This window comes from Petromyzon marinus, chromosome 41, assembly GCF_048934315.1.
Source record: "Petromyzon marinus isolate PM22_M1 ecotype Great Lakes invasive population chromosome 41, UKy_Petmar_22M1.pri1.0, whole genome shotgun sequence".
Taxonomy (NCBI): domain Eukaryota; kingdom Metazoa; phylum Chordata; class Hyperoartia; order Petromyzontiformes; family Petromyzontidae; genus Petromyzon; species Petromyzon marinus.
The window spans coordinates 7,545,643-7,571,436 of NC_133707.1; the positions used below are offsets into that span (position 1 = coordinate 7,545,643).

General features: G+C 44.1%; 1 protein-coding gene across 2 annotated transcripts; it reads left to right on the forward strand.

The window, feature by feature from the left end:
• Nucleotides 1-4,355: 4,355 nt before the first annotated feature.
• Nucleotides 4,356-24,848, forward strand: LOC116951073 (annexin A4-like). Of its 2 annotated transcripts, none has more exons than XM_032969448.2 (13): nucleotides 4,356-4,513; nucleotides 5,293-5,328; nucleotides 12,594-12,675; nucleotides 15,375-15,469; nucleotides 16,751-16,864; nucleotides 18,847-18,937; nucleotides 19,740-19,819; nucleotides 20,613-20,669; nucleotides 21,232-21,325; nucleotides 22,245-22,340; nucleotides 23,176-23,234; nucleotides 23,525-23,647; nucleotides 24,170-24,848. In XM_032969448.2, exons 2-13 carry the CDS (start codon nucleotides 5,323-5,325, stop codon nucleotides 24,227-24,229), a joined length of 957 nt encoding a protein of 318 aa, XP_032825339.1. In that variant the 5' UTR covers nucleotides 4,356-4,513; nucleotides 5,293-5,322; the 3' UTR covers nucleotides 24,230-24,848. The 2 variants fall into 2 exon arrangements, with proteins under 2 accessions (XP_032825339.1, XP_032825340.1); XM_032969449.2 differs by lacking the exon at nucleotides 4,356-4,513 and adding an exon at nucleotides 4,859-4,990.
• The last annotated feature ends 946 nt before the right edge of the window (nucleotides 24,849-25,794 follow it).

Below are 25,794 nucleotides of genomic sequence, written 5' to 3' on the forward strand. Positions count from 1 at the left end.
AACGTGGAGCTGTCCCTGGTGCCAGACGAGAGGTTTTTTTTGTTTGTTTCATATTTCCAATGGTTGGTTGTGTGTTTTGATTTTAAGCTTTCGTGACTGCAGGGATTCATATTCTTGGTTCTTTCGGTAAAGTCACGTAGAAGGGAAACAATTAAATAATAAAAATATAAAACAATAAAATTCTCACGTTTCGACTGCAACATAAGCAATCATCAGGTGTGAAAACCACAACAAGAAAATGTGAAAAAAGTGGCGGGTTTTTTTTACGTTAGCACCACGGATAGCGATTTGACAGCTTGTTCAGATGGACGAGTCCATCTCCATCTGGCTACCATGAGAGATGCGTTCATGAGGCTATCCACATATACAAACGCAGAGACAATTTCAACCGAGAAGATGGATTCTGGCTTAGCAATCATTGGAAGGATTTGATAAACCATTTCGGGTCTTAATTGATTGATCACGCTTAAGGTGGCTTTCAGACCGCATCCAATCTTTTTCGTCTCCCCCCTCCTCTTTTCCGAACATAGATGGACTCGTCCATCTGAACAGACTGTCAAATCGCTCTCCATGGTGCTAACGTTAAAAATAACCGCCACTTTTTTCAAATTTTCTTGTTGTGGTTTTCACACCTGATGATGATTGCTTGTGTTGCAGTCGAAACGTCGTGATAATTTTATTGTTTTATATTTTTTATTATTTTATTGTTTTCCTTCTACGTGACTTTACCGAAAGAACCAAGAATATGGTTGCGCGTTGTTTGTTGTAAACAAGGCGACTCTTCTGTTATGCGAACGTTACGCCGTACGTGCATGTGTACTGTTTAGAGCTTTGTCAATCCACTGCTGGATGGAGGTCTCCCCAGTCCCACGCCGTGTCAGTAAATGCTCAACGCTCTGGGCAGATGAAGGTGCTCGGGACCAAGAGATGTGGACGCATTGAAGTAGAGTACAATCATGGATTTTTTTTCCCTACACAGTGCTCAGGTGATAACCACGTAGTCTGGCAAGCGGCCTATAACAACCTTTCTTTTTTTTATCTAACCTAAATGTGTATACTAGTGTAATAAGAGCAAGTTAAATGCCCTTTATTTTCCCAGAAAGATGCACCGAGTCTCAAGGCTACTTTTCAGGAGGTTCCTGATATGGGGGTTTGTGAACAATCCCATGAATGAGTGTTTGAGTTCGTGTGAAAAGAAACCACAACCCGGGAGAAAACCCTCTCAGCCCCATGCCTACAACACCTGGCAAGTCCTATTGGTGGTCACCAACCCAATTGCTCTCCAGGTTCAGACCGGCTTGGCTTCCGAGATATGACGACCAGATAGAAGTCATCATGCTGCAACTAATATAATGATAAGGTCAATACAGTATTCGATCAATATCACTGCAGGTGCTTTTTTGTGCAGACTTGCAAAGGTCTAGAATAGGAATGCAGTAGAGTTCAACATTTTATGTTCGTGATAGGGCGAATAAATAAATTCACGTGAACATGTGCACTGATGCCGACTTTATTGAAGGCGATATTGGCACGTAAAATAAATATTGATTTCTTCAGGACGTTTTTATTAATTATTATTTGGCTGTGTCGGGTGAAGGAGGCTGTACGACACATTTACTTATTTGACCCAAACAACAGTGTCTAGTTTTTCGGGGCTTTGTGGGGTAAATCTCATATATGGAAACTATAGCGACATTATTGGGTGTAATTCGATTTGAATACTTTGGATATTAACAGATAGCGCTGTATTTACTAAATTAAGAAACGATTTTTGTAATCCTTAACATTAAATTTTACACGCATTTAACGCTCAATTAGTAATCCACTTTTTTCAGTTCAGGAAAATGCAGCTCGTGACACGCGTCAAACTGGAATAAACCTAAAATAAGATTTCAATGATTAAACAAAGTAACAATTGTATTGCTTCGGATACATTTATTTGAAACCTAATTACATTAATAATTATTAAACGACACCAGGGGTCGGGGGGAAAAACATAAATATTTTCATACTCGTAGGTTCTTTCGGTAAAGTCACGTAGGTAGAAAAATAAAATAAAACATTTAAATATACCACGACGTTTCGATCGCAACACAAGAAGCGGTCGTCCTCAGACGGAAAAAATAATCCAGCAATGGAACTGCTGAACCAGCGAGAGAGCTGTTTCTACCCACGTGACTTTACCGAAAGAACCAAATGGTATGGATTCCTGCAGTCACGAAAGCTTCAAATCAAGACAAATATTTTCACCAACCTCCATTAACCAGCGTGGGGAAGAATGGTCAAACAATCCTCGTCACCCACAAGGTGTGATGAGGCCCTTCTTTCTTTTGGAATTGTTGGGGATTGCAACAGATTATAAATTGATGTCGAGATTTGACGTCCATTCGACTGCTCCAGGAGCAGCCTCGTGGATGTTTGAGATCTCTCCGTTGAATGATCCGATCGGGCAGTCGTTCACGAGATGTTGCACGGTCTGAGATGTCACAGCACCACACTCACAAACTGGACTCTCGTTCATTTTCCATTCATTGAGAAAGTGTCCAAGGGGGCCCTCATCCAATCATAGATATATTGACAAAACACGGACAGTAATAGCTGAACACATAACCGATGATACAGGCGTTGCCTTAATGCTTTCTGTGCACTTTTAAATAACACCGTGTTCATGTATTTTACATTTGGAAGCCTGACTTGAGCATGACGTATTTTTTTCACGAGGATCCTGCTCCATTTGGAAACCGAACCCAGAGAAACCTCACTACGCATAGGATGAGCTCTGCACAAAGAGATTCAATAATCTACTGCTCTACTGCCATCTCCTGTATGCCTCTGAACCTGACATTACTGTATCCGCTAACCCCAAGCAGTCTCCCATTCACGTATTAGCCAGGCTAAACAATGGCATTGTCAATTTAACATATTTTATCCAGAGGGGATACGCTTCGTGGTGGTGACATTTAAGTTCACTCACCGCTTGTTGTTGTAGAGGTTCATGGTTAGAATCCAGTGGCTGCGGTGGCTAAATGTTAACTCCTTCACCTGGTATGCAGGAGGTCGTGGATTTTGTCCCAACCCTGATGCCTGTATATTTGTAGTGTGCATGTTCTCCCCGTGGTGGCATGGATTTTTCCACATAAGCTATGATTTGTAGCCTGATTGCTTATGAAAAAGAGCTAATAGCTCAGTGCGCTTTACCCAGTAAATAAAACAGTGAAATATTGTAAATACTGCGGTGTGTATTGCCCATTCATGAAATACTACGCGGTGTCTGCTTTACACTGGACGTTTAAGATTCCGTGACATCATTTGCAAGAGCTAGGCCACTACAGCATGTCGGTATCATGGTCCAAATTTGCCAAAATACTGATCTATGTATATTTTTAAATGACACGTAAATGATCACAAAAATTGAGATTATATAGGAACCATCGCTCGACTGTGGAAACCTGGCAGGACCCTACTGCAAAATAATTATGATACTCAGCGAGGATTCCATGAGCAAACGAGCGGAATATTATTAGAAAAATTCCTCCTCCCAGTAAACGAAAGTGCAGTCCTGTGAGAGAGAAAAAAAAACAGCAGAGACCCAAGTAAATGTAACCCCCATCCCCACATCATTAACCCGGTAAACGTGCCAATGTTGGCCCAAGGTTGGCATGAGGTTAGTCGGCTCAACGTTGACAAGGATTTGCTCCAACGTTGACAACGATTTGGCCCAACTTCGGCTCAACGTTGACAAGGATTTGCCCCAACGTTGACAACGATTTGGCCCAACGTCGGCTCAACGTTGACAAGGATTTGCCCCAACGTTGACAACGATTTGGCCCAACGTCGGCTCAACGTTGACAAGGATTTGCCCCAACGTTGACAACGATTTGGCCCAACATCGGCTCAACGTTGACAAGGATTTGCCCCAACGTTGACAACGATTTGGCCCAACGTCGGCTCAACGTTGACAAGGATTTGCTCCAACGTTGACAACGATTTGGCCTAACGTCGGCTCAACGTTGACAAGGATTTGCCCCAACGTTGACAACGATTTGGCCCAACGTCGGCTCAACGTTGACAAGGATTTACCCCAACTTTGACCCAACGTTGACAAAGATTTGGCCCAACGTTGACACGCGGTTGGTCCAACGTTGACCCAACGTTGACAAGGATTTGGCCCAACGTTGACCCAACGTTGGCATGCGGTTGATTTTCCAAACGTTGATCCAACGTAGGGAATTGCGTTTGTAGCCCAACGTCCCACGTTTGTGCTGGCTACAATCCTCGTGTCAGACAGAGACAGAGAGAGGGAGCGAGCAACACGTTCTATTATTTTATTTTTTTACTTGCTAATGTTTGACGGGACACGCCCTGCCGACCCCGGCCAATATAAACCCCCACAAAGGCAGGCCCCACAGCATCCTGCCACGGCCCTCGGTACTTTTTGACTTGTTAAGAAGTGCGTGGTTTTAATCTCGGGGTGAAGAAGGCAAAATCTAGAAGTTTATTTTCTTCATCGCAGGTGAGAGAGACGGCGTCATTGTCGTGTGTGTTGTATGTGTGCCCGATTGTGTGTTGTGTGAGCGCCCGATTGTGTGTGGTTTTTTTGTTAAATTAATATTTAATAGTTTGTCGCGCGTTAAAAATGCTTTTGTCGCGCGTCTGTTTTCGGTTACGGAATGTTTGTCTGTGTATTTATTTAAACGAATTGTGTTGATTAAATTCCCACATAGTGAGTTTGACGAGACGAGGGGGGGGGGGGGGTTTGCGGGGAGCGGTGGCGCAGTGGTTAGCTCGCTGCGAGTTCCACGCCAAGCCACGCGGCTGACATCAGTGGCGAGCGATCCCTTCGCCGGGTCCTCACCGTGCGTGACCAACACGCTCCGTGACCAGCCTGATATGAAGTATGATCGGCCTGGCCTGGTGGTGGTGGTGGTGATGGGGAAGGCCTTCAACCAGCGGTGGAGCGACGGCGAGAAAAGGATTTATAATAATCGCGGTATTTTACTCGCATCGCACGAGGTTTTGTCAGCGTAAAATGGAGGCGTTTGTTACGGTCGTGTTTGGCTTGTGGCCAACAGGCGATTAGTTGACAACTTGTGCTCGGTGTTTTTAAAAATGCGTTCATTGTTGGGGAGGTTTTGTTGTTGTTGCTGCCGCCTCGAGGTGTACCTAGCCTGGCACACGCACCGCGGTGACGTCACCCCCCCCCCCACATACCGAGTGTTATTATTTATAGGTGTTCGCTAACAAGGCAACATCGTTAAAGATTAACTGTGTCCTTTAATTGTCTCGTCTTAGATCATTCATCGACAACAACTCACCTCGAACATGGCAGTAAGTCCAGCATCTCAAGGTCTACATACTGACACGCAAGGAGGGGAAGGGGGGAAAGAGCTTTATAGCTCATCGGATTTCTCCGGTGTAAATACATATTCTGAGATGAGAGACGATTTCAACATTATTTTGTACGGTATTCTCCCGATTATGTGGTCACACACACGCACAGCTGCCGAATTATATACGACGAACCCACAGTAAATGGTTTCTGCGTGGTTTAATAAATACGTAATTACGAACCACAAACATAAATTTATTTTTTACACATTCTCCATTCTGCCCGATGTACCAAATTACCTGGAATGTATCGAATCTCGGACGCTAAGCACGACGTTTCGAACCCCTTGCATTGCGATCGAAACGTGATATTTTTATTCACTTTATTTCTTCTATCAATGTGATTTTTTTACCGAAAGAACCATACAATGTTAATTCCTGCAGTCACGAAAGTTTAAAGTCAACATTTTATGGATTCGCTGTTGTACCTTCATGCAATCGCCCTTGCGGGCTTCGCGGACTTAAAGCGACAACGATGAGAAACCAGTTTGACAAGTCAAACCTGTTAATTCATAAACAATATACAGAATGCAGTGGCCACCGATGCATTCTACATCCTTCCACTGAATGGGGTGGGCTGTTTTATGATGTTGGTTGACCATGCATGCAGCATGCCTCTTGCCACTGATGTTGGCCATGCTCGGGTATTTAACTCAGCCCTCTAGGTTCATAGCCAGTGCACTATCTCACCATTGATTGGTTCCACTCTTAATTACATATCTACCTTTGGGTATTAACCATTGCATGTTAACTTACCTTTCTTGCCGTCTAATTTGCACATTGCCTTCTTGAGTAGTCCACTATTCAGCAGGTTATGTTTTTAATGCAGCCAATTATTTCATAGTTTTGTATTGCTTTTCGGTTCTTTCGGTAAAGTCACGTAAAAGGGAAATAATAAAAGAAATAAAATAAAACAATAAAATGATCGCGACGTTTCGATTGCAACACAAGCAATCATCATCATGTGTGAAAACCACAACAATACATTTTTTGAAAAAAAGTGGCGTTTTTTTCTTAATTTTTATTTTTATATACTATTTTTATTTCCCTTCAACGTGACTTTACCGAAAGAACCAATAATATGAATCCCTGCAGTCACGAAAGCTTTAAAACGAAATCTTATATTTTGTGCTTGTGTACCACTCACAACACGGCATTTACCAAATAATTGGTATCACATTTTTAAATCTGACATGCTAGCTGCGTGGTATATGGGAAGGTATCGGCCCCGTTTGTTGACCCGTGGCTAACTGGGCAGCAGCAGGGGTTATTCTGGCCTCCACGTGTCATCCTTTATTCATCTCTTTGCTCTGCTGCCCTTTTCTGGCTTAGATCGGAACGAGATTCTCCTCCGAATCCACGCACTTGCACTGCGCACAGTGGCGATCTAGACCAGTGTGTGTGTCCTGGTTCTGTTTTCTCGATGCTGGCTTTGTTGAGTATTAAAAGTTAAATAATAAATAGCTATCCTGTTGGCAAAGCAAAGGCCTAGATTTTTTTTTCAAGTAACTACTGCTTATCCAGTAAAGTTTTCCTGGATGGATAATTACAAATCTACTGTATACCGTAAAACTACATATCTGGTGATTCTGCTGCTGCGTTAGCAGTGGTGCATAATTAGCAAATAGAGTGATCTCGGCACGTTCGTCTATAACACCGAGGCCTTAATAGGAAATCTAATAGGTGATTTCACATAATGGCCAATTGCATCTTGCATTCTTATATACAATACCGGATGAGTTACTTGAAGCAAGCTCATCGGTCAATGTAGGTGCTTCTCCCACAATATTAAAATATAGTTTAAAAGTCCGTGAAATTACTGCCCATTTAAATACTGTAGTCATGCCCGATTGCATTGGCATCGGGTTAGGTTTGGCAGTACAGTAAATCTTCTCAAGACAGTTGTTTATGATTTATAAATATAATATTAACACAGACCATATGCTGAGGGATAATGATGATGATTGCTTGTGTTGCAGTCGAAACGTCGTGAGAATTTTATTGTTTTATATTTTTATTATTTTATTGTTTCCCTTCTACGTGACTTTACCGAAAGAACCAAGAATATGAATCCTTGCAGTCACGAAAGCTTTAAATCAAAATGATCCCTGAGTTGAGGCTAATTTTGTAAAATTATGGAATAGCTTTGAAATCAAATGTCCTTGGTGTATACGTTTCCTATTTTCTTTTGACCTTAAAGGTGCTCTCTTAAGTTACACTACATTAAAACGTAAATATACATAACTCCATTCTACTTCTCCACATATCATCACGAATATGTTTTAGTCCATCTGTCTGTTGGCTTTCCCCAGACCCTTGCTATCAAGAAGCGTCAATTTAAGCAAGCGAACTCTGGACTAGTTTTACCTCTTGGGTTTCGTCAGCAGAGTCTGCCTTGTTGAGCAAATGCTGCTGGATTATTAGATGTTGTTGGGTAAGAGTACTCGGTTTAAATATGGGAATCCATTGAACGCATTCACCTTCGGAAATTGTGCTGCCATAGACAAAGCATAAATAGTTAATGAGTAACCCACGGTAATGAGTTAACAACGCTGCTCCAGGGCAATGCTAATGAGTTCGTGTCCAGTCACATGGGTTGTTAAGGCACAGCTGATCAAATATTTTGTGAGTGGTAAATACAAGCTGGTGTGCCATTGGGAAATTTGATCTAGGGAGCAGTGGTGCCAGTGTTCCGAGTGATAAAATAGGGTTCACAGAACACTAATTGAGGTGACCATGCACCTGGCTCCGTTGTCCGTTTACCCTACCACCGGACCTCGTGAGTGCGATGCAGTCAAATTGCATTTTCTGGCTTGTTGCGCTTTCTTAGCACTGCACCACATGTAGGTTGCAAGCGGCAGTTTTGTGTAATATTCAACCACGTGTTCCTCTTTTATTTGCTATAGCTATATTTATAGCGTAACTGTGTGCGCTTTGCATCTGCTGTTAATGTTGTCGAGTTGGCTTCTTTTGTGGGTTTTTTGTGCCAAACATTCCAGGCGATTAGCCAGAATTAGCGTTTGCGTGCTGAGGATGTATGCCAGGACATAGATTATGCAACTTTGTTAGTACTTTAATAAACAATGGGTCTCGAGCGATGGAGCATGAGAGAAGCAGCTGATAATTGAGCCCAGCGTCTGTAAAAGCCAGTATGGATTTTCTACTTTTACTATTCCTTCATTTCACAAGCACGGTTAATCCACTACCCGACTAATCGCCCATAGACACTAAATTGTTAACTGTACATTATTTGTTAATATTATACAGGGCAATCCATGTAAATATACAGTGAGGGAAAAAAGTAATTGATCCCCTGCTGATTTTGTACGTTTGCCCACTGACAAAGAAATTATCAGTCTATATTTTTTATTGTAGGTTTATTTGAATAGTGAGAGACAGAATAACAACAATAAAATCCAGAAAAGCACATGTCAAAAATGTTATAAATTGATTTGCATTTTAATGAGGGAAATAAGTATTTGACCTCTCAATCAGAAAGATTTCTGGCTCCCAGGTGTCTTTTATACAGGTAACGAGCTGCGATTAGGAGCACACTCTTAAAGGGAGTGCTTCTAATCTCAGATTGTTACCTGTATAAAAGACACCTGTCCACAGAAGCAATCAATCAATCAGATTCCAAACTCTCCACCATGGCCAAGACCAAAGAGCTCTCCAAGGATGTCAGGGACAAGATTGTAGACCTACACAAGGCTGGAATGGGCTACAAGACCATTGCCAAGCAGCTTGGTGAGAAGGTGACAACATTTGGTGCGATTATTCGCAAATGGAAGAAACACAAAAAACTGTCAATCTCCCTCGGCGTGGGGCTCCATGCAAGATCTCACCTCGTGGAGTTGCAATGATCATGAGAATGGTGATGAATCAGCCCAGAACTACACGGGAGGATCTTGTCAATGATCTCAAGGCAGCTGGGACCATAGTCACCAAGAAAACAATTGGTAACACACTACGCCGTGAAGGACTGAAATCCTGCAGCGCCCGCAAGGTCCCCCTGCTCAAGAAAGCACATATACATGCCCGTCTGAAGTTTGCCAATAAACATCTGAATGAATCGGAGCACAACTGGGTGAAAGTGTTGTGGTCAGATGAGACCAAAATGGAGCTCTTTGGCATCAACTCAACTCGCCGTGTTTGGAGGAGGAGGAATGCTGCCTATGCCCCCAAGAACACCATCCCCACCATCAAACATGGAGGTGGAAACATGCTTTGGGGGTGTTTTTCTGCTAAGGGGACAGGACAACTTCACTGCATCAATGGGACGATGGACGGGGCCATGTACCGTGAAATCTTGGGTGAGAACCTCCTTCCCTCAGCCAGGGCATTGAAAATGGGTCGTGGATGGGTATTCCAGCATGACAATGACCCAAAACACACGGCCAAGGCAACAAAGGAGTGGCTCAAGAAAAAGCACATTAAGGTCCTTCAGTGGCATAGCCAGTCTCCAGACCTTAATCCCATAGAAAATCTGTGGAGGGAGCTGAAGGTTCGAGTTGCCAAACGTCAGCCTCGAAACCTTAATGACTTGGCGAAGATCTGCAAAGAGGAGTGGGACAAAATCCCTCCTGAGATGTGTGCAAACCTGGTGGCCATCTACAAGAAACGTCTGAACTCTGTGATTGCCAACAAGGGTTTTGCCACCAAGTACTAAGTCATGTTTTGCAGAGGGGTCAAATACTTATTTCCCTCATTAAAATGCACATCAATTTATAACATTTTTAACATGCGTTATTCTGGATTTTGTTGTTATTCTGTTTCTCACTGTTCAAATAAGCCTACCATTAAAATTATAGACTGATCATTTCTTTGTCAGTGGGCAAACGTACAAAATCAGCAGGGGATCAAATACTTTTTTCCCTCACTATATCCAACGAACGAATGACCCCCTTTGCTTTGCACTCAATAGGTGATGTGAATCTTATGTCATCAAAGTGATAACAACCATCAATTACAGAGAAGGGAAGTGTTAATTCATTTGATTCATGTGTATTGAGATGGCTGGGAGTCGGAAGGACTATTTGTTGGTTTGTCTATAATTTCCACCCCATATTTAAATTTCCACCCCTATTACTGTTTATGCATGACCTTGTATATGGTTTCCCCATAGTACGTGGCTGGTCATGTGCTGCTTGCTGATGAGCCTCGGGAGAGCACAGCTAATCTGTCACCGAGTTTATAATGAGCTATTTTAAATTTAAATCAAGAAACATATTCTTGGTTCTTTTGGTAAAGTCACGTAGATGGGAAACAAAATAATAAAAATATAAAACGATAAAATTCTCACGACGTTTCGACTGCAACACAAGCAATCATCATCAGATGTCAAAACCACAGCAAGAAAATTTTAAAAAAGTGGCGGTTTTTTTAACGTTAGCACCACGGAGAGCGATTTGACAGTTTGTTCAGATGGACGAATCCATCTATGTTCGGAAAAGAGGAGGGGGGAGACGAAAATAATGGATGCGGTCTGAAAGCCACCTTACGTGCGATCAATCAAGACCCGAAATGGTTATTGTTTTATATTTTTATTCTTTTATTGTTTCCCTTCTACGTGACTTTACCGAAAGAACCAAGAATATGAATCCCTGCAGTCACGAAAGCTTTAAATCAAAATTGAAGAAACATTGTTTTGCTCTGCTCCGAAGAAGGGCTGTTGTTTGTACGTTGAACTTCTTTCGCACCGTACGTAGCCAACCGTGCCAATCGGAGGTGCCTGAAACGTCGGCATATTACATGTGTAGATATGTAGGGAGGCTTTGAAATAAAATGTAGTTTTCTCTATAATTTATCTCTATTTAGTGTGGTGTCTATAAACGGAACCACCCTATAGAACGGTCAATTATTTGGTGCTGCTGTGTTGGCAGTGGTGCAGAAGCATAATTAACAAACATAAACCCCAACAAATTTGTCAATAACACTGGCCTTAAAAGGGGAAAATATACAATGGGTGACGTTTCGGTCAATGGCCCTTCGTCATCGCACATAGAGAGGCCGTAGAGATAGGGTGGATAATCCAGAAGATTTGGAGACGAACTTTATGTCATAGTTTATTTATTTATTTTTCAGTTGATTTGTTTTGGTATAGCCCTGTGAGCCATTCGGCTCTTGAATCGGGTGCAACCACAACAAAAAAAAAACACGAACAAGAAAACATCTTAAAGTGACTATGTGACTGCGCAAACAGAAAATCCATGAAAAAACCCAGCAAAATATTCCTGAAAAAAGCACCGGACACCAACGCTGTGTGCAAAAAAAAAATCCCAGTGGGATGCAAGTCAAACAACAACAACAAAAACCACAAGAAAACTTCGATTAAGGTCATCAGTCTAACTCCGTACTACAACAAAACAAACATGTCCAAACCAAAAAACGTTTTCGAAATCACCAAAAAAGAAAGCCATAATTGCAACGTAACAGTGATCATAGGGACGAGATTAAAGTACAGTGGTACCTCGGTATACGTCGTTAATTCGTTCCACAAGGTAGGAGGACTTACACCGAAAACGACGTTTACCAAACGAATTTTTCCCATAAGAAATGAAGGGAAAGGAAATAATCCGTTCCAGAGTATAAGAAATGATATTTTATATGGCATATTATACATTAATGTGGTTGTGTAACATAATGTAGACACTACTTAGTACTAAAATGCATACATACATTAAAATAAATGCATAAATAAAAATAAAATGTAACATCACTTAACCTTGCTGAGAGGAGTTGATAGCCTACGAGGATGGTGGCGAGGAAGAGGAGGAGGAGACTGAGGAGCGGCGCTTTGTTTCAGTCGTGAACGGGGGTACACGCGGGTACGCGGCGACTCATCCCGACCCATACAAGTTCTAGCAAGCGCGTCCTATCCCAAGCAAGACGTCGTATCCCAACACATTTTTTTTCCCTCGTCAAAACACGACATACCAAATTCGACGTTTTCCAAAGCGGTCGTATACCGAGGTATGACTGTATTAAAATGTTTGATTTAAAGCTTTCGTGACTGCAGGGATTCATATTCATGGTTCTTTCGGTAAAGTCACATGTCTTTACCGAAACAAGCAATAATATGTATTAAAAATGTTTTCCCGGTGACAGTTTTTTAAACTGACGAATGCGCCCAGTCTTCATTAATAACGGTGGAAAGGTACGTTCAGCGGTGCCGTTCTGAGCTGTGTTCACGGTGTGGCGATCAGGCAAGGGGCACTGTGCGCGAGGCGTCTGGCTTCAATGCCCTGCAAGACGCGGAAAAGCTTCGCAAGGCCATGAAGGGCATTGGTAAGTAATTCTACGCCTTGCACACTTCAGCGATGCTATGCTTGTCGCAAGGTGGAGGGGAGGGTGCACTCATTTCAGCCAGTGTTTTGGAGAAGAGATTGGTGGCTGGTAGAGTAAGTACATCTACAAGTCGATGTACGTGTGTTTACGATAGGCTCACACTGATGATATTACCTCGACGACTGTATTTAAGGCTGGAACAGAAAGACTTCTTTGGTTCTTTCGGTAAAGTCACGTAGAATGAGAATAAAATAATAAATTGATAAAATAAAATAACACAATAATAATTATTTTATCAATTTATTATTTTATTCTCATTCTACGTAACTTTACCGAAAGAACCAAAGAAGATGAATCCTTGCAGTCACGAAAGCTTTAAATCGAAACGGAAAGACTTCTTCACAGTTCTGGCTAATCGCCTGATGAAGCTAGTTGTAATCACCAGCGACACGTCGTACTCGAATCGTAAATGTAGTGGCTTTACTCTCCAGCACACCAGTGTGCTGAAGTATATAACAAACCTTACTAACTAGCGTTCTGCCCGTCCTAGGACGGAAGCTGTAATATTTACAAAAAGAAATGAGCAGAGTAATAATTGTATCTCGTGTAAATTTAATGGCAGTGACTCTTGCACGAAAGTATGTCATCAAACACTTCACTGAATTTAATTGTACTGTATTAATGGCAGTGATGCACAAACTACGTCATGAAACACCTAACTTAATGTCACTGTAGCACTGTTTAACTGACCTTCAGTTAGCCTTTTGCCCATCCTAGAACGGAAGCTGTAACATTCAAGATGAACATTTACGTTTTCTTGTGTGATTGTATATTCTTTTAGGAATTGTTGCACGTAAATACATTTTTCTTAACTTCCGGAACGAATTATGCTCAAAATCCAAGGTTTTACTGTATTTGATTAACTTTAAATAAAGAAACGTCGAATTGAAAGTGGATTTTGCTCCACTGCCTTCTGATGCCAACCACATAGCCCTGAGAGGAGGATTATAAAGTGCCCAGTAAATGTAAGTAAAGCTCGTATGTTGCTGATCTACATGTATCGATTTTTGTTCGTTATCCCAACTTTGCTTCAGGTTTTCTCAGGAAATGTCGTATCCTCTCACGTGCGAGAAGCTCGTTGATTAATTTACAAATCATCTCCAGCTCATGGTTGGGTGTTTGTCTCCTTAATATGGTCTTAAAGATTCTCTGGGCAAATTAACTTTTCAGTCGTTCCATCCCCGGGACCCTTTGATCAGCGCCGACATGGTTGCTTCGCTTTGAATTTGACTGAGTGATTGGTTGTATTTTTAACCAAATGAAAGCGTTGACTTAAAAAAATTCGAACAGGGTTGCTCTATGTTCAGTTGGCAAGCAGAGATCGTTGCAATGTGACACCAGTGGCTGTAGGGAAGTCTACAAGTTACAAGTGGGACATCTGTGTTGCTGCTAGGAGGGGCAGCGGTAGTGTTGCAAGCTGTGGTTGGCAGAGCGATGGCAGATGTGGGAGCAGCCAGTAGGTTGAATTGAGCAAGGGCTGTGTTTTGTTTCAAAAGTCTTTTGTATACTGTAGTTGTACACGCATGGACATGGCATACACTTGAATCGCACTGACCATAGGGAATTTCTACTATCGGCATTTACAGTTTTGTTGTATAGCTGTGTACAGCTCTGTGTTGTATGTTTGGCACGATGTCCAATGATTTGCTGCACCTTGCTGGGAGCTTCTGCAGGAACTGAATTCAGGATCTGACAGTGGCAGACTTCTTCATTTGTAATCTTCCCTACAGCCCATGTCACATTGCAACACCTTCCTTGACAAATAGAGAGAACTTTACTAGATCTTTCAAGTAAATGTTTTCAGCTGATTTAAAAACAAGTTAAAATCTGAATCGTGAATTTATGATTTGGTATAGGAGATGAATTTCATTCCTGGAGAAGTTCCCGGCATGTGTCGGGAACTGTGTCGCGAAACGTCGGACATCAGGGAGAACAATCTGCAGTACAACTCGAAAATGCATCAGAGAGTCATACAGCACAACCCTGAACCTCCACAGTAGAACCCCTCCTAACGTCCAGCGTGATTCATGCCATTTGCACGCGCATTTGTGTGCGTGTATATAAATACACACAAGACTGTTACGTGTGAAGGTGTGTCCTGCACAGAGTGATCATGCCTCCAGGCTCGGACTCCCATGAGAATCTCGTCTGAGCAACGAGTCCAACTGGATATACAGCCTGAAACGGATGTGGTTACCCACATAGTTTGCCAGTGAGTAGATGGAAATGTGTCCAAAATAATCAATTACTATGGCTAATAGGATTCTAACTTGAGCTGCCAAATATGAGTGTATCTGTTTAATCCCTGAAATGAAATAACAACAACCAGATTATGGGCATTTCATGCTATTTAGGCACGTAACAAGGCATCGATTAATTTAATATTAATGAAGACAATATGGCATCGGATCGCATGTGTGTCTATATATTTATGTTGTTTGACCATACTTCACCAGCATGGTGGTTTATGGTCAAACAACCCCCATGACCAACATGGCATTGGGAGACTTGCATTCTTCGGGGGATGCCGGAGGGCTGTGATGGTAGAGCCTGTGCTCCATTTATTGCACACCCATTGCGAGCTTGTTTCTTGAGAGCGGTAATCGCGATGGATGCTCTCTGTGCGCGTGTGAGCGCAGGCACGGACGAGCAGGCCGTTATCGACGTGCTGGCCTGTCGCAGCAACGCTCAGCGCCAGCAGATCGCCCTCAACTTCAAGTCGGCGTATGGGAAGGTGCATACCCCACCCCCCCACCTCCTTTAGTCCTCTACCGGGTGGCAACCTCTATCCCCTCCCGATTTTTTTGAATTTCACTTCTTCATTTCACTCATTCGTTCTATTTAAACTAAAACTATTGAAACTATTTTTTATTTTACCAGGTAAGGCCCACTGAGCTATAAAGCTCTCGGACGCGACCTGGCCACAAGTGATATCTTTACGAAGTGGCCTATCGTGTGGAAGTTTATGACAGGCAAATACTCTTAAACGCATGTTTCTAAAGTCGTCAAGCAGCATCTTAATTGTTATGCCCCTTAGCTGCTTGCCCAACGTCCTTCCAGAACTTACTCTTGGGCTCTCTTATAAAATCCTTCCTTCCAGAACTTCATTCATCAAGCAGTCGCCTCTAAGAATATTCCTAATTCACATCTATTATCCAATTACGAATTGTTATAATAAGGTTTGTCTCAACCTTAACCTGATCGAGGACTTCCTTCACACTGATTTTCTCTATTTAACGCCATACCCACATCTCAAGACTCTCAAGTCTTCTTACGTCACACCACATGGGTTTACATGGAAATACATACATTAAAGGATTGCATTGTCATTGGTTGCACAAGCACATCTCAAGAAAGATGTGCCGTGTTTGTCATGATCACCACCTTAAAACCGAAAACCCTTCAAACCCACATTTACCAGCGTGGTGAAGTATGGTCAAACAACTCTCATGACCTGCATTGCGTGGGGGGGGGGGGTCCTTCATCAAACAGAGGATTAATAAATGGCTACAAATAATTAATGGTACGCGCAGCCCTGCTTTCTTATGCCACTGCTGGCAGCCTTCACTGGGGGGTATTTGGCCTACTCTTCCACACTGGCCAGACATGTTGGAAGAGCTGGGAGTGCCCACACCCTGCCCCACCGCACACAACCTGCCGCTATACGAACGGTATTGTACCCATTTACACTGCTGAGTGGACAGCGGTGGGTGATCGTTAAGGAGAGAGCCCATCGTTTCGACTGCCGTACCAAGAGATCGAACCAAGGACCTCTGGATCGCACGTCCAGCGTGCTCACTGTTACACTGCGGCAGCATCCCCGCTTGTTATTGAACTGTTCAGTCTCAAATCGACTGGACAGGATCGGTGTGGTCGCATTGACAGGTGGGCGATGTCAGACGCCCAGTTTGGCGTCGGAAACTTTGCCTACCTTCGCCATCACGCGCTTCAATTTGCGCAATGCGCGACGCGTAGCCACCACTACTCACCCGCACTTCCCGGGTCCCCTCCGCAGGACTTGACCGACGAACTCAAGTCCGAGCTGTCGGGAAAGTTCGAGACGGTCATCCTGGGTCTGCTCATGCCGCCCATCAAGTACGACGTGACTCAGCTGAGAGAAGCCATCCAGGTATGGGTGCGGGGGGGGGGGGGCCACTGGGCAACCCCAGAGGCTGGGGTTGGTGGGTCATGCAGAGGTTGTGCGGGGCCGATGAACATGGTACAGACTTAATATAGGGGGGGGGTTTTTGGGATGGATCGCGTAGATATAGAAAGTCCTATTTCAGGAAGACTTCACAATTCTGGCTATCGCCTGATGAAGCTGGTTGTTGTAATCCCCAGGGAAACGAATTGTAAATGTTGTGGGTTTACTCTTCCAACACACCGGTGTGCTGAAGTAGTAACTAATTGACACATTTTGTTTACGTGACAAACCTTACTAATTGGCTGTGCCGCGTGGTGGCAGGTTTAACGGCACGCTTATATTTATGCGATTTGGCCCAAAAAAAACTTTATGGATGATATTGGTCGCGAAAGCCTACGTGTTCAATAGTACAGACTCCTGTTAACCCTCTATTTTTACAGTTGGGACGATAAGTCGGCTGATTATTCAGGTGATTACTTTTCTTGTGGTCTCTTACTCTTGACCGTCAAAAGTGGTAGTCACTCCTCCGCGTCCTGCCCCTCCTGAAGGCGAGAAACCTCCTCCTACAAGCCCCTCCCAGTGTGATGCCGCCGATGACGACGCTCAGCCCCCCCCATGACCTCTCGTCCAGTGGAAACACGTTTCATATTTTGGGAGATTGGTTTACCCTGAATCTGGCATTTGTGAGAACCGCCGGTTTTGGAGCTCGCGTCTGTTCATGTTTTCCACCCTTTGGTCTGATGGCTAGCGCCAGGGCACGCAGTGTGAATGCCCGGAGCCATTCACCAACAATTTTTTAAGAATGAGCGCATCGCGGAAATCGCATTAAACACGCTCTCTGTTTTTAACATGCAGTTCTGTACAGCTAGCTCGAACTCCTCGTAAACAAACTATTGGCAACATAGTACTGCTGTTTCAGTACAAAAGGAACCAAAGACATTTTAATTTACAAAATGTAATAGATAACGTGTGTCGAAATAGATTGTTGGGGACTGTCTATGTACTGGTGTTTTCTGAAACAGAAAAATATTTTACCAACATTTTCTTGAATTAAGCACTGGGTTTAAAATAAACTTTGTTCCAATGAAATTGCATTGTTCTTCTAATCAAGTTGATAGCAAAATTGCCAGATCAAATGTGTAAAATCTTTCAAAAAAAAGGAATCCTCATGCAAACAAGATAAAAAAATGTGTCTTTTATATTTTTTTCAAAGAAATACATTTCAAGTTTATTTTTTTGTTTAACCAGGTGAGACAACAGCTGGTTTGGGGGGGGTGATGCTGTGTCGCAGTGGTTCGCACACACTTCGCTATGAACCCAGCGACCAGAGTTCGATTCCCGGCCACGGCTGATATCTGAACTTGTCCTGACCCTTCCTGTCACCAACCCGCACTGTCCCACATGGAGTACTATGTTCTTTGGGTCTTTCGGTAAAGTCACGTAGATAGGTTCAAAGAAAATAACAAAAACTACGACGTTTCGATCGCAACACAAGCGGTCGTCTTCAGGAAAAGGAGGGTTGGCTTCCAAAGGCAAACTATTTATAAGGGTTTGAAATGGGCGTAGCCCAAATGTCAGCAGCCAATGTTAATGCAAGTGGTGGGCAGCCAACCCGACGGTGGTTGGTTTTCCACCAATCAAAGGGCTACCCGGATTTACCATTACATGCTGATCTCTCATTAACATGCTAATTTTCACCTGGCAGCCCTTTGATTGGTGGAAATGCAGACGTAATGCCTTGCAAAAGGTATCTATTTGGTTTTTGAACATCGTAACGCCTATTTTATTTCCAGAAAGTTTGAAGTCTATTATTTATTTCTTATCGCGATCCATTTTTGTTAATTGTGTTTGTGCACCGCTGCTAACGCAGAATGACAAATAGTTGCTACAATCGATTTCCAAATCCACAAATCTTCCCGTGCCTGCCTTTCCCCCCACCCCACCTCTTCCTGGAACGATCGATGCAGGGTGCTGGCACGAATGAGCGATGCATCATCGAGATCATGGCATCACGTGGAAACCGAGACATTCTAGAGATCGTAAAGCTCTACAAAACCCGTGAGTGCCGACCTCGCGACCAGCCAGCACGCTACCACCATCGGAAGCAAAAAAATCCGTTCAAGTTGCTCGACAATAAAATACTTATCCGTGACCCCCAACCCACCTCAATTGATCTGCAGAAACTATTCCCAGGAACTCTTATGAACAAACGGATTTGTATCATTGTTGAGTGATCTCCCAGTAGTGCCAAATTCGCCCTATCTTGCGAGTCTTTTGTGCAGATAAGAGGAAGCAAATACATTTTGTTATCTACAGATAACCGCACAGATAAGAGCGATTTCCTTGGATAATAGAATCTCCAGATAGTTCTACTCAAATCAGAACCTGTGGTGCAGCCAAAGACAAATGATCATGAAAACAAACAAGTGTGCAAAAATAATCAAGCACGGGGGAAAAAATCATCTCTCAGCAAAATGAATATGCGGTTCCTTTTGTAGTCTTTGAGCCGATGAAGGAAATGTTTTGTGTGTGTGTGTGTTCATGTGTACACTGCGTGCTATGAGGGAGCTATAGCGCAGCGATTTGTGCACTCGCTGCTAAGAAAAAGGCAACTTGAGTTCGATTGCCAACCACGGCTAACATCAGTGGCAAGCAATATTAGAACTGGTCCTGGGTCGACCTGGCCTTAAATGAGTGTCTTATGCAGTGTTTTAAGCATGAGCACTTGGAAGACAACAGTGGCAGTGCTGGCACGCAACACCTCCTTCATCGGTGCCCGCTAACAGCACTCACTCCCAACGGCCTTTGTGAGGATTGCACCGTGGGTGTTTATTTGCCATCCTCTGTGCGCTCTGCGCAGAGTACCATCGCTCTCTGGAGGATGACCTCGTGTCGGATACTTCGGGATACTTTGAGCGAGTCCTCGTTTCATTGTCAACAGTAAGTGCACACCACGTGTACTCGGAGCGTTGCCCCCTCGTGCACTTGTGGGTTTACTCCGGGTGCTGCGGTTTCCTCCCACTCATTAATTGACTGAAAACTTTTTTAAAGAAATGTAAAAAAAACCCAATATAGGACACTCCTTCAAGTATATTTTTTTATTTGATTACACATTTACCAAGGAACGCCTCATTTGAGTCTGAAGAATATTTTATCGGGAGGGTCCTGATATGTTGTAACGTGGTCTGATCCAAATTCCATGCCTCGGGTACTGTATTTTCAAGATCATAAGGCACACTTTTTCCCTGTCGTTTAAAGCAAAGTTGGGCGTTCGTCTTATCATCCCGTGTATGTGTGTGTGATTGACCAGATTTGTTTAAGTTTATTGACACTGGGCACCAGTTTGGAGCGCATCCTCTTTTAATCCGCGGTGGTGAGATGTTAACTACCTTGCCTGGTATACAGAAGGTCGTGGATTCGATTCCGACCCTGACGTCTGTATATTTGGAGTTTGCGTTTCTCTCTACCCATGGTCGTGTGGATTTTTCTCCGGGTCCTCTGGTTTTTCCCTTCACATTTAAAATCGATATCACGTGTGTAAATATTTGGCCGCTATAAATGTCCACACGATGATAAGCCACTTCGTTGAGCTATCATTTGTGGCCAGTTCGGTCCTGATAAAGAGCTCAGTGGGCCTTACCTGATAAAATACTAAAATAGTTCATAGTTTAGCTTAATTCTGGAGACTCCCATGAACAGTGACAAAGGATGTTCTCTTTCTCGACTCGCCAAGGGCAACCGTGACGAGGGGACGTCCATTGACGACGCTCTTGTGAAGAAGGACGCGGAGGTGAGCGGTCCCGCACCGGCACCAGGGCTTTATCTCTCGAGGTTTTTGTTGCAATGGAAGTGGCCGGGTGTCTCGGGGGTTCGCAGCGCAGAGACGGCAGCGCCGAATCCCTTGGTTGGGGATACGAGTTTCAAGCCGCCTGTGGTTTAAGACCTTGTTACCAACGTTTTGTTTATTTTTGTGAAAATGCATCCCTGCGAATTAACAATATCAGTTTCTATTTATTAGTACAGTAGCGGAACATTTCTCAGTAGCAGCTCACGTGGGAGAGTTCTCTTCTCGTGTGGTTGAGAGGTCACTTGAAGGCGTCTCAGAAGTAGTTTTGTGATGTCTCCTTCTGCGAGCCTTGCTAAAACAAATGGGGTGGACTGGTTTTGCAAGAGATACAAACGGTAAACTTAGTCTCATGGCGCCACGTTGATATCACAGTCGGAGTAAAATTGTCGGAAAACCTCTTTTCGATGCAAACAAGACCATCCCCCCCCACCCTAACACCCGCGGGTCACCCACCTTCTATATGTCCCCTACCACCACGGTGGCTGGTGTTCCGTGCGGCCTCCAGACGCTCTACCAGGCCGGCGAGAAGAAGACCGGGACGGACGAGACGGCGTTCGTGATGATCCTGTGCAGCCGCAGTGTGCCCCACCTTCACAAAGGTCCGTCGCGCACGGAGAGTGAGGCCCTCTAACACTTAGTCCTGCTGCTTCCAGGCCAGGTAATGAGGCCGGTAACTTCGATTTGTACCGCCCACGACCACTTTGAATCGGCCTGCACACGTGTATCCGTCGCTGCAAGCTTCTTAGCTGCAGTCGTTGGGTACTAGAGGGGGCAATATTTTTGGCCCGACAACAACACTTTGTATCTAATGTTAGTGTGCTCGGTCACTTCCATGACTGAATGAGCCTTTTGTAGTGACTGAGGTGGGTGGGTGTGTTTTTAATGTGTGACCTGCCAAGGGTAAAGTCCAATTCGGCCCTCGATAAGAAGAAAAATAATACCACACCGCTGTTATAGACTCAATGTAATCGCATGCAGATTATGTATACATATGATTGCTTTGTATTGTTCTTGACCATTGCAACTGGCTGCTTAACGGAGTGACTTTTTGTGAACATTTTCAGAATGGGGCATGACCCTGGTTCCCTGTATTCGGTATCTTTCGTCTCCGGATTTTGCCACTTGGTGGCAGCAGACGCATCATGTGCGTGATCCCAAACAAATCCTAAATTCGCTCGCGTGAAATATTGTAACTGGTTGAGAATAGATGGAACCGGCTGTAAGAACTATGATACACTAGGGCCGAGATGTACATGTAAAACCCCGTTGACAATCTACTGCTGGGCGAGGGGTCTCCCCTGCACACAAGAAGGTGTCTGGTACGGAGCTGCAGAGATGAGATAGGCTCGTGTGCAGGGCCTGGGTGGATTTTTTTTTGTATCGTGGGACCATGAGAGATACTGACTGCTTGGTGGAGGACTTCATCCATCAGCGGATTCATCATGGCCGGTGATGATTATGATGAGTGATTGATGATCATTACGATTAATCGGTGGTGTTGTGATGTTTACGGGACAGTGTTTGAGGAATACCAGCGAATTTCCGGCAAGGACATTGAGCAGAGCATTAAGAGCGAGATGTCTGGAAGCGTGGAGGATGCGCTGCTGGCTGTGGGTAAGTCGCACCGTGCACACGGCACACTGTGCCATGTGTGTGTGTCACACCACAAGACGTCACAACGAGGTCAACAACACTATCCACACCAAGCTACAACACCACAATGTTGTGCTTGCATGACACCTCTTTTGCACCACACAACATTATCCCAAACCACGTTGTGCTCTGCGCCACACCATATCCAAGGCACTCTGCGCCCATACCAAGGCATGCCATGTCATACCACAGCATCTATGCCACGTCATATCATACCAACACCAACCTGCACTGTCATCAATGCTCTTCATTCCACCCAACAAACACGGCGCCACACTGTCACACTGTATACAATGCCCTGGTTTTATTTTTTTAACACTTTCCTACGAAGATTGATAACGTAAACACATGAGCTCTGTCTGTCCGTCCTTATGTCTGCCATATGGAGGCAGGATGACTCTGGTGAAGTTGATCCAATATGAATACAACTTTTGTGTAAAGTTCTGTTGCTATTAGGGACTTTCCCGATATAAAACATACTCAATCGATCAAAGGCTTGTCTAAATTTTGAAGACAAAAACCAGAACTAAAAGGGCTCTCTATTCCCCGGCCTTACCGGCTATGGCACGCCTCCCTGGCACAGCTGCTAAGCGAACCCCGAGGCCTCGCTGTGGCCTACAGACATACTACTTCCTGCATGCCTGGCGCTAGCGTAACTGTTATAACTGCTGATTAAATACCTGCTAATGACGAACACATGTTGCAAAGTGTTATATAATCCATGCATGCGCATGGTGTTGCTTCTCTTGTTGTTGTAGATGTGTCTCGTTAATGGGTTTGTTTGTCCCCACCATAGTGAAGTGCGTGAAAAACAAGCCTGCTTTCTTTGCCGAGAGCCTCTATAAATCTATGAAGGTGAAGAGTCCTACACGCTGCCTTTCACTCCCTAGCCTCATGCACACAATCCATATACATTGTCCTTTGGTGAGACTGGTCTCTGCCAAAAAGAACGCGGAATTTCCACGTTAACACCAACCTACGTCCTAGCCATTCGAGTTTACTTTCTTTCATGGGTACGTATCTTGCCTTTTTCGTTGCCTCTTCATTTTTAATCCTATCCCTGATAATTGGTTAGCAGTTTTATTCTAATTATTATTATTCAAGTAGTGGCACTTTGTTGATTTGCGCAACCGTTTCTGATGCAGGGCGCCGGCACGGATGACGCAACGCTAATGCGCATCATGGTGTCGCGCTGCGAGGTGGACATGCTGGACATCCGAGCCGAGTTCAAGCGCCTCTACGGGAAGTCCCTCTACTCCTTCATCAAGGTTTGCTGGAGCGAGGTGGCGCGTGGGGGGCGGGTGCGAGTGTGGGTGCTGTGAGGGGACATAAAGGGGTGCGAGGAGGGGGGGGTGGGATGGTGTGCGAAAATGGGTGGCGAGATGTTATCTGCCTCGCCTGATATACACGAGGTCGTGGGTTCGATCCCGACCCTGACACCTGTACATTTAATTTTTTACGCGTTTCTCTCTCCCCCTGGTCGTATGGATTTTTATCCCGGGTCCCTCGGTTTTTTCCCCTCAAATTGAGAATCAACATCGTTGCGTTTAGAGTATTTTGCTGCTATACATTTCCACACGATAAGCCACTTCGTTGAGCTATCATTTGTGGCCAGGTTGCCTCTGAAAAAGAGCTAATACCTCGGTGAGCTTTACCTGGTCAAATAAAATAGTTTGTTGTTGGGTGCTGTGGAAGCCAAGTGCTGACTCGTAAAAACGCTCCCAACGTTCGTCGGGAAATCGTTGAAACGATTATATTGGTGAACTTGGCGGTTCCTTTTATTCACGCAGGGTGACTCATCGGGTGACTACAGGAAGGTGCTGCTGCAGCTGTGCGGAGGGGATGACTGAGCGTCACTCCAATCCGAGACGACGCCAAACAACACGGGGAGCCAACTAGGGAACCACTGTTCGCGAGTGCCTTATTGTGCAACGTGCTGACATTGTCGTGATGCTTCCACGGTCACTGTTTAGCCATTAATTGCATTTGATTCGCAGTTCTAAAATAATAGGGATGTAACGATTCCACATGTTGATCATTTGTTATGTTTTTATAAACCGATAGATTACATTTTTCAAGCACCTACAGTGAGTTTCAATATTCGAAATTTGTTGGGAGATTTAAAGTGTTTTTAATCAAATTGTGCCATGGCAATGCTATCTTGATTTGGCCTGTGCACGGTTTTCCCCACTCATTGATGATACTCGTCACTGACTGGGACTGGACTGAAGGTTTTCAGCCTGTGATGAAATGGTGTCAAGTCTATAGAGAGTGTCAGTGCAACATGTACAGATTCATCTCCACCTGCGCAACATGGGGCGTACCTTTTGACATCTCATTATCGTGTTACTCGGTGCTTATATTGTACGTTGCAACATTTCTTTTATCTGCTCTATCGTACTTGTAGGAAAAAAAACAGTAAAGTAAAATTATCGTTATGCCTTGGTCTATTAAATGATTTCAATTGGAGACTAACGTTTGCTCCAATTTTTTTGCTTGCTGCATCTTATTAAAACCACTCATGTTCATCCCCATAACCTTCAGAACACTGCACCACCACATCGCACCACCCCACACATAAACCCACCAAACGCCCTAGTTTGGCCAGCATGGTTCCAGGTGCGTTGTTTGGCCCTGAACAGGACCGTTTGTCGTGGCTTGTGTTGCTCTGGATGATGACATTTCGTCGCGATTTCTGACTTAGAAGCCTTCACATCTTCCACTCCACCTACCAAACATCCTAGGTTTGGCCAGAATGATAACTTTTCACGACCACCTGAAAAAGGTAGCTGCCAAGACCAAACGGGTGAACATGGTCCAGAAACTGGGAAGCATCAGCACCCACAGTGCTGCGGACATCAGCGATGGTCCATGTGTACTCTGTAGCCGAGTGAACCAGAAGTAGTCGCCATTTGACTTGTTGATATCCAACTGAACACTGCAATGCGGCGTATCACTGGAACCCTCAAGTCGACCCCAGCACCCTGGCTGCCCGTACTATCACATATCTCCCCCCACCCATTCGCCACAACGCTGCAACCCTCCGGGAATTCGTGTGAATCCAGTAATAGGGTCTCTTTCCCATTCACCAGGACCTCAATAACGTCCTTCGAACATCCCTTGAAGCCGCGCAAGATCCATGCACTTAACCTTAAGAAATGCGAGTTCAACCCCAATGAGGTTTGGAGAGCCGAATGGAGTTAAAACCAACTCGCAAAACAAACACTGCCTTGTGAAAGACCCAATGCATAAAATCCATTGTTTTTGATCTACCAAGAAGCTCATGGTCCACCATAAACCGTATCCACTGCACAAACCATGGCAGCAGATGTGGATACCTGATGCACAAATGGAAAGTGAAAAACTTTCCATTAGTGTGCGACTGTGGTCATCAAGGGTGGGAAAAACCCGATTT